This window comes from Takifugu flavidus, chromosome 16 (assembly GCF_003711565.1).
Source record: "Takifugu flavidus isolate HTHZ2018 chromosome 16, ASM371156v2, whole genome shotgun sequence".
In the NCBI taxonomy this organism is placed as follows: Eukaryota; Metazoa; Chordata; class Actinopteri; order Tetraodontiformes; family Tetraodontidae; genus Takifugu; species Takifugu flavidus.
In genome coordinates, this window is record NC_079535.1 from 11,270,644 (window position 1) to 11,284,216 (window position 13,573).

Sequence of the window (13,573 nt, forward strand, 5' to 3'; positions counted from 1 at the left end):
AAATTTCTGTCACTTGGTGCTTTCCGGTTTCGCCTCCCTGTGGTTTGACAATTAGACGTCACTAAAGTGGGCGTGGTTAGGTAACTGTAAATTACCCCTGGATCGGGGAACTCCTCACTCTCACGTCTGATCTCGGTGCCGCAGGTTGTATGAAGAACCGAAGTGAATTTATGGCTCTCTACATCAGGATTTTACTGTTCAGTGAGTATTCTTATTAATTTCATAGAAAGAGTAATCAGCAGTAATGACTCTGCACCGGTCCGTTGTGGTGAAGAGAGAGTTGAGCCAACAGACGAAGCTCTCAATTTACGGGTCATCTTCGTTCCGACCCTCACCTGTGGTCATGAGCTTTGGGTAATGACCGAAAGAAGAAGATCACGGGTACAAGCGCCCGAAATGAGCTTCCTCCGTAGGGTGGCTGGGCTCTCCCTTAGAGACAGGGTGAGAAGCTCTGTCATCCGGGAGGAGCTCGGAGTAGAGCCGCTGCTCCTCCGCGTTGAGAGGAGCCAGATGAGGTGGCTTGGGCACCGAGTTAGGGTGCTCCCTGGACGCCTCCCTGGTGAGGTGTTAGGGCATGTTCCTCCGGTAGGAGGCCCCCGGGAAACCTAGGACACGTTGGAGAGACTATGTCTCTCGACTGGTCTGGGGATCCCCCCGGATGAACTAGAGGAAGTAGCTAGGGAGAGGGGAGTCTGGGCTTCTCTGCTTAGAGGATGGATGGAGGGATTCATAGAAAGACTTCTGACGTTTAGACAGGTTGGGTGTGACATAGTCACATAGTTAAGGGTGCTTGGCTCATACTCTTATCTAATCTCAATGCGGTTGCATGTGTAAAGAATCAAAGTTAATTCATGGCATCAGGATTCTACTGTTGTGAGTGTTCTTATTAATTTCATCGAAAAACTTCTAACGTGTTTGTAAATGTTCTTTACGACGCCGTTGCACTCGCGCGATTCCGTTATTTCGAATGTCGACTTGATTGTGTGTCAAGTTTATAGTTTAAAACAAGTATACTTTGAAAGTGCGAGTCGATTTGGCGCGGTTGAAAATGATCCGTCCTATAACACGGGACTTTTTGCCCCCTAGACTCAGTGGAGGTGGTGGGAAACGAGAGGATGATGAAACTGTCATCCATATTACCCCCCCCCCCCCCCCCCCCCCCACCTGACAGAACTGGGCGGGTGAAGGTGCTTTTTTCCACCGGAGTGGAGCAGCACAATAAACATAAATGACTGCTTTTACCGCCGGACTCACACAATAACTTTAGAATTCTCTAATAGCATTTCAACCATTCTGCACACACTGAATATTATATATTCTGATATGTATATTGTATACACTCTCTGTACTATGTACAGGTATACAAAAGGCTGATTATCCATTTATCTTGGATTATGACTGACTGACAGACAGAAATTGCTTCTTGTTTATGGGCTTTTCCCTGCAGCAGCCGTCACTGTGGCACCCAGCTGTGCGCTGCAAATGACGTTCAGCCAGAAGGGCGGCCTGTTCTTCTACACCATCTCAGACGGACCTGCAGGTGCAGACTGTGATTACAGCTACTACAATGCAACCGTGAGTACCACATCAGCACTCACCTGTCTCGGGGAATCCAATGTTACTGTTGGTATTTTAAGAATATCAGGCTGTTTTTGGCTGTGTGATGGACTAATTTATGGATTCAGGACCACGTGATTGCAAACAATGAAGAGGAAGCTTCACTGGTGCTGAACAGCAGCCTTGATGGTCTCGTCACCTTAAAGTGCATAGAACACCTCTTCTTTAAAGCCACATGTGGCAAGGTATTATACACTTGTAATATCTGGAAAATGTTCCAAAGGAATGCATTTTGCAACTGTCTGAGATGTGTAACTTTCTCATTATTGTCGGATCAGGTCCCCTGATGAAGCATTAAAAATCTCACTTTGTCTGTTTCCACAGGGGGAATTTTACAGTGCTAACGTTACAGGTGAGGCCCAAGTCCTAACATAGTCATCTTTACCTGCAGTTTGTCAGTAATATATGAAAATTACCTTTTTACAGTTGCCTGTGAGGACCTTCGCAGCAACGAAGATGCAGCAAAAAGAATAAACCCCGTGACTAAAGGCAACATGCATAATAGTTCAGGTATGCCCCCATCTGTCACAAACGGTGGGTGTATTTAAATCCACATTGTATTTACAATAATATTAGAATTGTTGGTGATTGTGTAATATTAAAATTACCAGTGATTGTGTATCATGTGTTGATAGGGAGTTCAGACCAGACTGTCCTTTAATTTCTTTGTTCTTCGGGCTCTGTCTGTGCTTCAAGGTTTTCCAGCCAATTTCTTTAGCACTGGGCCTTGGTTTATGACTGTTCGGACTTTTGAGTCTTGGCCCTCCGAAAAGGCCCACAGGAAGCACACGGAAGTAATAACTCGTGGTTATTTATGATGTTCTTTTATTTTAATCACTGTGACCACAGGTCATAAACCTGAAATTAATCCAAAATGAAAAGTTATATAAAATTGTCACTAGACAGTAATCATTTAGCTGCACATATAGTCTAAATGAATTACACTGGATCAAAATCACTAAATTATACAGCACAAAACAGTATTTACCAGTAAAAAGTTAACATTTTACATGCAGAAGAAAGCTGGCTAAAGGTAGCCTGAGATGCTAACTAAGTTAGCTTATCGCGCTAGCGCGAATTAGCGTAAACGCTAATTAGCGATCAGCTTCTAGCAGAACAAACTTACTAAACTTACTAGCTTACTAGAACAAACATTCTGTAAATATCACAGCAAACAGTTATCATCTTTTACATGTACAAATTATACTATTATACTATTAACTAACTTAAAATTAGCTTACCAATGGGCAGTGTGCTCCTGTATAGCTCCAAAGCAAATTTAACGGCTTGAGAGTAACCGTAAACCCGGAAGTCACCACGCCCCTTTCACACTAAAATGCTCAACTTCAAAACAAATGAAAGATGACTAAATCTTTAAATAGCCTATTTAAACCTTTATAATAATGATAAATAACACAAAATGTAAAGGACTTAACACAAAATTCAGAGGACTTAACATCTATAACTCATCCAAACCCATTCAATCACAATACTGTAATTGGTTATATTTAATATTTATGTTGTAATTTTATTTCTGTATTCTATATTTATGCAAAGAGAGGAGAACTATTGACAAGCTGTGGAGCATCATGGACGATGTCCGCCACCCTCTGCACACTGTCGTCCACAGCCAGAGAAGCCTGATCAGCCAGAGGCTGCGCCTCCCCAAGTTAAGCACAAACAGGCTGGGGAACTGATTCACCCCCCGAGCCATCAGACTGTTCAACTCCTCCCTGGGGGGGGAGGAGGGCCGACAGAAGGACTGGAATAACTGGAATAACTGGACTGGATACACTGCAATAACATAATACTGTGACATCCATTCATTCAGTTCATTCATCCATCTATTCATTTATTTAAATTTTTATAGTTTTATATTTATATTCTATTTTAATTCATTCTTATATTTATTTTATTTCTTATTTTATTCTATTTATTATCTTTAATAGGTTTTATGGTGTGTAATGGTGGTGGGTAATTTTGTACAGTGCTGTATGTTTTTTTTGGAGATGCTAATTTCCCTGATAGACACCCCCCAAAGGAATCAATAAAGTACTCAATCAATTCATGTTCTAATCTTTTTTGTATTTTACTTATTTATTCTATTTCTATACTTTGTAAATACACCTGCTGCTATTTGTGTCCATACAGTTATATTCATCCATCCATCCATCCATGTGTAGGCTGCTATTCCAATATTCATCCCCATAGGGAAATAGAAAAGTAAATCTTGAAAGTAACCCTATTTATGTGCAACATGTGTGTGTTTGAATCAACTTTTCTACGAGTTCTTATCTAAAGTAAAGTGCCCTGGAAACCACCTTTTGTTGTGTTCTTGTTTGGGAGGAGGATTTTCTCACCCGACAGACATAAGCCAATGAAACTGGTGTGGCCTGATTTCCTGTCACACGACCAGATTTTACACCTGTCAGCGATTCATTGTTTGTCTGTTGAGTCATCATGGTTCGATTCAGTTCAAACGGAATGCCTAAAGTTAATTTAGGAAAGAAGAAAAAAGGTGGGGGTGGGGTGGGGGGCACGTCCATCTGAAGATGTCTGATGCAACATTACAAATGCCTGGCGACATTAACAGGCCAGAAGTCAGACTTCCATTTTAGGTAATTGAACCAACAGGGGTTTGAGTATGGGCAATTGTTGTGTTTGTCTTTTGCAATATGGAAATTACCCCGGTCTGTGAGGGTAAAACCCCCCCTGCATTTAAGATGGGGGGAAAAAACAGACCAACCTCTTTCTGCTTGTTCTGAATGGTTTCAGACTGAAGACGGTTTTACTCTGTTATGGTTCTCATCCAAACATGTATTTTGGCTTTTTGAAGGGACTTGAGAGACGAAGGGGAAAGTAAGAGGATGCAATGATAAGAGACGGAGCGGTAGAGAGCATAAATGAAATAGCGCCACCACGTGGTTATAAGCTGCATTGACAGTTATCTCATGCAAGCGACGGCAATCACGCTGTCCTCACATTGATATAAAATCCCCAAATAGAACACTGTATGCTGTATAATGGGATGTTACATAAACCATATAACTTTTTCAAATGAAGCTATTCAAACAACCCAAAAAGCTCATTTGAGCTCCCAAGAACACAAATCTGATCATAAATCTCAGAAGACCCGTTTTGTTTGTTGTCCCTCATATTATTATGGATCAACACTTGATAATGACAAATTTTGCTTTGTACAAACATTGAAAGCAGCTAAATTCGAGGCTGGAAATCCACCGAGAAATGACCACTTCAGCCAGTACCAACAATAAACCAAAATATCTGAGTTTCTTGTTTATGGTAAAGTCAAATAGGGCCATCTGGTGTCCAGGTGGGAGACACCCCCGAAAGTGCTGGAGAACAAGCAGAATAAAAGCTGATTTCACACACATCAAAGGATGAAGGGGTGATTCCTTCACGTCTATATTTCTCTTAATTAAAGATCTTCCGTGTTTCCTTCCTTCCAAGTTCCGGAAACGTCCCTTCAGCTTCCTCCGACTTTCAGATTTATCTGATATAAATCTGGTTCCACCTCTTCGTCCTCCCACATCATCAGAACCTTCAGGAGTGAATCGTGACCATCGACCCACACACACACACGTCGAACCACACACACATCGACAGACACACCTTGACCCACACACACACCTCGACCCACACACACACACACGTCAACCCACACACACGTCGATCTTTCGCCATCACAACGAAGCTAAAATGGTCCCAACTCTAAAGCAAAGTCAACACAACCATGATCAAAGCTGATTGGACACCTCCAGCATCAGTCGGCTGGTCTCCATGGTAACAGAGCAGTCTAATTTCCACACCCCCTCCTCGTTCACCTCACCGTCGTGTTCCAGGTAAAGGTGCAACAGCTCACACGTCACAGGTGAGCAGGGCACCCGTCAAAGCCCCGCCCACATTCTGCGGTTTCCACCTGAGCTGAAGGTCACAGAGGTCAAGACGCAGCAACATCAATAGAACAGCAGACGGGGGGGGGGGCAGATGTTGGGGGGGGGGGGAGCGAGCCGAGACACAGCCCGCAGGAGCCCCGGTGAGGTCAGAGGTCGAGGTCACGCCCACAGTTTCGTCCGCACAAGAACCCAAATCGAATCAGCGTCCTGCGGTGATGGAGCGCTGATCCCTGAGGGAGGGGCCAGAACAGACGGCGACCCCCCCCCCCACCTCCTTTTGTTCAATAAGACACCTCCTTCACCTGCCTCGGGGAATCCAATGTTGCTGTTGGTATTAAGAATATCAGGCTGTTTTTGGCTGTGATGGACTAATTTATGGATTCAGAACCACGTGATTGCAAACAACTATGACAAGGAACCTTCGCTGGTGCTGAACAACAGCCTTGATGGTCTCGTCGCCTTAAAGTGCATAGAACACCTCTTCTTTGAAGCCACATGTGACAAGGTATTATACACTTGTAATATCTGGAAAATGTTCCAAAGGAATGCATTTTGCAACTGTCTGAGATGTGTAACTTTCTCATTATTGTCGGATCAGGTCCCCTGATGAAGCATTAAAAATCTCACTTTGTCTGTTTCCACAGGGGGAATTTTACAGTGCTAACGTTACAGGTGAGGCCCAAGTCCTAACATAGTCATCTTTACCTGCAGTTTGTCAGTAATATATGAAAATTATCTTTTACAGTTGCCTGTGAGGACCTTCGCAGCAACGAAGATGCAGCAAAAAGAATAAACCCCGTGACTAAAGGCAACATGCATAATAGTTCAGGTATGCCCCCATCTGTCACAAACGGTGGGTGTATTTAAATCCACATTGTATTTACAATAATATTAGAATTGTTGGTGATTGTGTAATATTAAAATTACCAGTGATTGTGTATCATGTGTTGATAGGGAGTTCAGACCAGACTGTCCCGGTGGTCCTGGTGATACGGTCCAAATGCAAGAAAAAATATGGTACGAATGGTGGCAAAAACAGTAAGAAGTGGCAATTTGTTCTGGCCCGTTCTGTTTTAAAATAACCTTTATGCCATTTGAAACAGAGGCGTGTCGTGGAAAGATCTTCGAGAGGTTGTGTGGACCGGGCCAAGAACCTGGACTTATGCTGGAACCAACAGCAGCAGCTGTCTAAAACCCCCCCAAAGTGGATACATGCCAAATGGAGATTCTACTGTTTTCTGCTGCCTTCCACTATTTCCAGCCATCACTGCATCTGCATTAATGCTGTTAAACCTTTTTAAGCACTTTTTTTAACTTGAGAACTTTTATTATTGCATTTAAGCTCAGCTGATGTAAAGTCTGCTTTTAGATTCTATAAGATTGTATGAGAACAAAAATGACAATCTTATTTTCATTGTAATGCAAAAATCTATTTTTTCACTCAGATTTCAACCATTTATAAAAGAATCATTTTTTAATTGAGGGAAGTTGAAAATAAAAAACAAAGTTTTACACTTATCGTCAGTGCCTCTGATCACTTTTCCTCTGAGACTTTTGTGTGACACTTTCGCAACATTGAATCACAATGATCCGCTTCACCATTTTTATCGCTCCTGTACCTGAGAGGATGCAAACGGCTTCTTTAAATGACCCCCAGGACGTTGAGGCAACATGAAGGCATTTTCCAATCCGATCTCACTGTGATTCTTTGGTTGGAAAAAACAAAAACACGACGAGAAGTTCAGAGGTTGGGTGTTTCCAGTCGGCACTCCTGTGTTAAATTATATTGTCTACCAGGTTCCCAGTGTTATTTTAACTTTTATGTATGGATTTAAGATCAAGTAATTTCCATAAATATCCATCAAAGCCAGACTGGATGTGTGTGTTGTTCTTTAAATTGTCAACTCCATCAGGCTCCGTGTCTTTAATACAGATGAATGAGCCAAAATGTTGTGGTTTCACTATTTTACTGTTGATAGCACAACTAGAAAACACAGAGAGGTACGTTTTATCCTTTACAAAATGTTGGAACCAAAAGGTTTGCCTCGTACTTGGTGGTTGAAGTGAACTCCAAACATCTGTCAAATCACTGCTCTTCAAATTTAAATATATTTGCTGTCGCCAGAGGGCGCGGTTCCCTATTTAAGGCTGATCGTTTGTCCATAAACTCATCTTAAAGTTTCAGAACAGCTTAAAATTTTATTTATCTAAACATATTAAGGTGAGTTTGCGTACATAAAGGGGTATCATGATCATCTGGGGGGGTTATTAAAATGAAAACAGATTTTACCACAGGTATGGAGCCACTTATCAGAAAACAACTTCAATCTGGGTTTATTAAAACAGTCAGGCAGCTAAAATGAAAACCTAAACTCAGAACACAAGTGTCTCCAGACTAGCCAGTCACTCCAGACAGCAGCAGCAGGATCATCTGGCTGTAGAACAGCAGAACTACTTGTTAAAGACCCTGATCCTCCTCCCGACCTCTGACCTCTCCCTCCACCTTTATCTAAATTTCAATCACAATGTTTATTTTGTTGCTACTCATCTTGAGACTTTAATAAAAGAAAATTGAATGTTTGTGGCTGTGGCTCAACAACAACAAGGTGTGTGTGACACAAAATTGTGTTGTCACAATTTGATCCATTAGGTTATTGTCAGAAAGACAAATTGATTAAGTGATAGTGAACCAAAGTCGTCTCAAGTGTGACTGTAAGAGGCCCCTGATGCCACTAAGGGTTCCGTGGTTCTAGTAGAGCACTATTAAAGTGAGTTGCAGAGTCACACTTAAAGAAACACTTACAGGTAATAAAGTAACACGTAATCTCGAGGAATTGTTGAGGGGGAAATCGGATGATGTCGTTTTAAAGGCAGGTTTTAGATTTTTAGAGTTAACAGGGCCAAGTAGTAGGGGTTTGAGACCTTAGAGCAGGGGTGTCAAACTCAATTGCACCTGGGGCCAAAACTCAAAGCACACTTTAGGTTGCTGGCCGAACAGGATAAACATTTATTGAACACACTAGAAGTAAATGTTTTTGAACATGAATGGGGATAAAAACGGACAGTAATATTTTTCTACAATTAAAAAAACCTTAAACCTTATATAACTTACAATACTTTGCTCTATATAAATATATTTCTTGTCAAAAATATAAAGAGTTACGACTACGAACATGCTGCAAAAACATGAAAAATTTCTGTCACTTGGTGCTTTCCGGTTTCGCCTCCCTGTGGTTTGACAATTAGACGTCACTAAAGTGGGCGTGGTTAGGTAACTGTAAATTACCCCTGGATCGGGGAACTCCTCACTCTCACGTCTGATCTCGGTGCCGCAGGTTGTATGAAGAACCGAAGTGAATTTATGGCTCTCTACATCAGGATTTTACTGTTCAGTGAGTATTCTTATTAATTTCATAGAAAGAGTAATCAGCAGTAATGACTCTGCACCGGTCCGTTGTGGTGAAGAGAGAGTTGAGCCAACAGACGAAGCTCTCAATTTACGGGTCATCTTCGTTCCGACCCTCACCTGTGGTCATGAGCTTTGGGTAATGACCGAAAGAAGAAGATCACGGGTACAAGCGCCCGAAATGAGCTTCCTCCGTAGGGTGGCTGGGCTCTCCTTAGAGACAGGGTGAGAAGCTCTGTCATCCGGGAGGAGCTCGGAGTAGAGCCGCTGCTCCTCCGCGTTGAGAGGAGCCAGATGAGGTGGCTTGGGCACCGAGTTAGGGTGCCCCCTGGACGCCTCCCTGGTGAGGTGTTAGGGCATGTTCCTCCGGTAGGAGGCCCCCGGGAAGACCTAGGACACGTTGGAGAGACTATGTCTCTCGACTGGTCTGGGGATCCCCCCGGATGAACTAGAGGAAGTAGCTAGGGAGAGGGGAGTCTGGGCTTCTCTGCTTAGAGGATGGATGGAGGGATTCATAGAAAGACTTCTGACGTTTAGACAGGTTGGGTGTGACATAGTCACATAGTTAAGGGTGCTTGGCTCATACTCTTATCTAATCTCAATGCGGTTGCATGTGTAAAGAATCAAAGTTAATTCATGGCATCAGGATTCTACTGTTGTGAGTGTTCTTATTAATTTCATCGAAAAACTTCTAACGTGTTTGTAAATGTTCTTTACGACGCCGTTGCACTCGCGCGATTCCGTTATTTCGAATGTCGACTTGATTGTGTGTCAAGTTTATAGTTTAAAACAAGTATACTTTGAAAGTGCGAGTCGATTTGGCGCGGTTGAAAATGATCCGTCCTATAACACGGGACTTTTTGCCCCCTAGACTCAGTGGAGGTGGTGGGAAACGAGAGGATGATGAAACTGTCATCCATATTACCCCCCCCCCCCCCCCCCCCCCCCACCTGACAGAACTGGGCGGGTGAAGGTGCTTTTTTCCACCGGAGTGGAGCAGCACAATAAACATAAATGACTGCTTTTACCGCCGGACTCACACAATAACTTTAGAATTCTCTAATAGCATTTCAACCATTCTGCACACACTGAATATTATATATTCTGATATGTATATTGTATACACTCTCTGTACTATGTACAGGTATACAAAAGGCTGATTATCCATTTATCTTGGATTATGACTGACAGACAGACAGAAATTGCTTCTTGTTTATGGGCTTTTCCCTGCAGCAGCCGTCACTGTGGCACCCAGCTGTGCGCTGCAAATGACGTTCAGCCAGAAGGGCGGCCTGTTCTCCTACACCATCTCAGACGGACCTGCAGGTGCAGACTGTGATTACAGCTACTACAATGCAACCGTGAGTACCACATCAGCACTCACCTGTCTCGGGGAATCCAATGTTACTGTTGGTATTTTAAGAATATCAGGCTGTTTTTGGCTGTGTGATGGACTAATTTATCGATTCAGGACCACGTGATTGCAAACAATGAAGAGGAAGCTTCACTGGTGTGGAACAGCAGCCTTGATGGTCTCGTCACCTTAAAGTGCATAGAACACCTCTTCTTTAAAGCCACATGTGGCAAGGTATTATACACTTGTAATATCTGGAAAATGTTCCAAAGGAATGCATTTTGCAACTGTCTGAGATGTGTAACTTTCTCATTATTGTCGGATCAGGTCCCCTGATGAAGCATTAAAAATCTCACTTTGTCTGTTTCCACAGGGGGAATTTTACAGTGCTAACGTTACAGGTGAGGCCCAAGTCCTAACATAGTCATCTTTACCTGCAGTTTGTCAGTAATATATGAAAATTACCTTTTTACAGTTGCCTGTGAGGACCTTCGCAGCAACGAAGATGCAGCAAAAAGAATAAACCCCGTGACTAAAGGCAACATGCATAATAGTTCAGGTATGCCCCCATCTGTCACAAACGGTGGGTGTATTTAAATCCACATTGTATTTACAATAATATTAGAATTGTTGGTGATTGTGTAATATTAAAATTACCAGTGATTGTGTATCATGTGTTGATAGGGAGTTCAGACCAGACTGTCCTGGTTGTGGTCCTGGTGGTCCTGGTGGTCCTGGTTGTCCTGGTTGTCCTGGCTGTGGTCCTGGTGATGTGGTGCAAATACAAGAAAAAATATGGGACGAATGGTGGCAAAAACAGTAAGTAGTGGCATATTGTCCTGGTCCGTTCAGTTTTAAAATAACCTTTATGCCATTTGAAACAGAGGCGTGCCGTGGAAAGATCTTCGAGAGGTTTTGCGGGCCGGGCCAAGAACCTGGACCGGGCCAAGAACCTGGCCCTGCTGGAACACCTATGCTACAGCTGTCCATCTGAAGATGTCTGATGCAACATTACAAATGCCTGGCGACATTAACAGGCCAGAAGTCAGACTTCCATTTTAGGTAATTGAACCAACAGGGGTTTGAGTATGGGCAATTGTTGTGTTTGTCTTTTGCAATATGGAAATTACCCTGGTCTGTGAGGGTAAAACCCCCCCTGCATTTAAGATGGGGGGGAAAGAAACAGACCAACCTCTTTCTGCTTGTTGTGAATCATTTCAGACTGAAGACGGTTTTACTCTGTTATAGTTCTCATCCAAACATGTATTTTGGCTTTTTAAAGGGACTTGAGAGACGAAGGGGAAAGTAAGAGGATGCAATGATAAGCGAGCATAAACGAAATAGCGCCACTATGTGGTTATGGACTACATTGACAGTTATATCAAGCAAACGACGGCAATCACGCTGTCCTCACATCGATATAAAATCCCCAAATAGAACACTGTATGCTGTATAATGGGATGTTACATAAACCATATAACTTTTTAAAATGGAGCTATTCAAACAACCCAAAAAGCTCATTTGAGCTCCCAAGAACACAAATCTGATCATAAATCTCAGAAGACCTGTTTTGTTTGTTGTCCCTCATATTATTATGGATCAACACTTGATAATGACAAATTCTGCCTTGTACAAACATTGAAAGCAGCTAAATTCGAGGCTGGAAATCCACCGAGAAATGACCACTTCAGCCAGTACCAACAATAAACCAAAATATCTGAGTTTCTTGTTTATGGTTATTATAGATAAACACCAGGAGAGAGTGGTGGTGATAGATGTAGCAATCCCAAGTGACAGCAGCATCAGGAAGAAGGAACACGAGAAGCTGGAGAAGTACCAAGGGCTGAAAGAGGAGATAGAGAGAATATGGGGTATGAAGGCAACAATGATCCCAGTCGCGATAGGGACACTCGGGGCAATAACATCCAAGCTGAGTACCAGTAGATGGCTGCAACAGATACCAGGAACAACATCAGGGATCTCTGTCCTAAGAACAGCTAAAATCCTGCGTAGAACCCTCAGACTCCCAGGAGGGCGAGGAAGATATATTTATATATATTACTATGGGGGTGATAGTCAAAATGGATAGAATAAATTATCATAACTAATAGTTTTATTTTATTTAAGGGAACTCACTTGTTGAACTCACACAAATATTCGGATAATTCGTAATATTTAAAGCAAAACCTTTTTAAAAATTGTTCCATATTATAGAGGTCAAAGGTCATTCAGAGATGGCATTTGATTCATACTGATTGGTATTTACTTGTGTCAGCGAGTGAAACGTTCCATTTATCAGTTGAGTCCCTCTGAATCATGCTATGCATTAATTTTTCCATTTTATATTTTGTTTTGAAGAAAATAGCATTTTTGTGACTGGCAACAATTGTTGCCAGTAGTCACACAGCTTGTCACTAGGTCAAACATCACCCAATATTATTATTATTATAAAACAAAACAATAATGAAGTCATAATAAATACTGACAAAAAGGTGGTTCCCCCTGTATAAATTTCAAAACAACAAAAAATTTGAACTGGTTTCTTTATTCTTAAATTAACATCTTTTTTTTTAGAACCTCAAAACACACACACACAAATATATATAATAAAACATATTTTTCCCATCCATTTCACCATCTTTCATGCATGTTCTACTCAGTGTGGTACTTCTTGAAGCGCTCCACATGTAGCGCCACATCACACTTTCCACATGCAAATGATGCGCAGTTGTTGCATCGCTGGTACCTGCTACCAGGGTCGCAGGACCGGTGGTTGAAACTATCAGAATTTATTTAGCTAGAAAGAGTAAAATGAGCCATTCTTCATCATTCCACGATTTTAAATGAGTACATAGGAGCAATCCTGAAGACGGTGTTTTTCTTTAGTTAGCAACAAGCTATGTGGCTACTCACAACTTTTGTTGCCACCGACAGAAATGGGTCCATAAACAAAAAAAAGTAGTTATTCGAAGTACAATTTTTGAGTTGAGCGTTATTCTAGAGACTTGACTGATTAAATAATTATCAATATGTTTGGGGGAAAATCATTAAAAGTTCTTCTTTTCTGGAAGATATGCACCTGCCATGTCTCCAACCAGAAGGAGCAGGAAGCAAATGATGTCATGCGATAGGAATTACTTGGAAACAATTTGTTAAAAATAAAAACCTTTGTTTAAGTTGTCTACTAGTATATAATTGTAAATGTTGCATTAGTACCTTTGAGATTTTTTGATTTGAGTCAAAAATGACAGTGATACTCTTAGGCAACAATTGTTGCCA

General features: G+C 41.9%; 1 protein-coding gene across 11 annotated transcripts in view; it reads left to right on the top strand.

Moving 5' to 3' along the window:
* LOC130513096 (uncharacterized) overlaps positions 1–13,470 on the top strand; it is a 15,837-nt gene extending 2,367 nt beyond the window's left edge. For 2 of the 11 annotated variants that reach the window (XM_057011677.1, XM_057011682.1), the window contains exons 2-11: positions 1,448–1,575; positions 5,920–6,039; positions 6,179–6,206; positions 6,280–6,363; positions 10,174–10,301; positions 10,412–10,528; positions 10,668–10,695; positions 10,770–10,877; positions 10,955–11,113; positions 11,179–11,465. In XM_057011677.1, coding sequence (XP_056867657.1) covers positions 1,448–1,575; positions 5,920–6,039; positions 6,179–6,206; positions 6,280–6,363; positions 10,174–10,301; positions 10,412–10,528; positions 10,668–10,695; positions 10,770–10,877; positions 10,955–11,113; positions 11,179–11,288 — 1,010 coding nt within the window. In that variant the 3' untranslated portion in view covers positions 11,289–11,465. Of the gene's footprint in view, positions 1–57; positions 202–1,447; positions 1,576–5,919; positions 6,040–6,178; positions 6,207–6,279; positions 6,364–10,173; positions 10,302–10,411; positions 10,529–10,667; positions 10,696–10,769; positions 10,878–10,954; positions 11,114–11,178; positions 11,466–13,365 lie in introns of those variants that run through there. The other 9 variants (XR_008946611.1, XM_057011681.1, XM_057011683.1 and 6 more) reach the window with 9 other exon arrangements.
* The last annotated feature ends 103 nt before the right edge of the window (positions 13,471–13,573 follow it).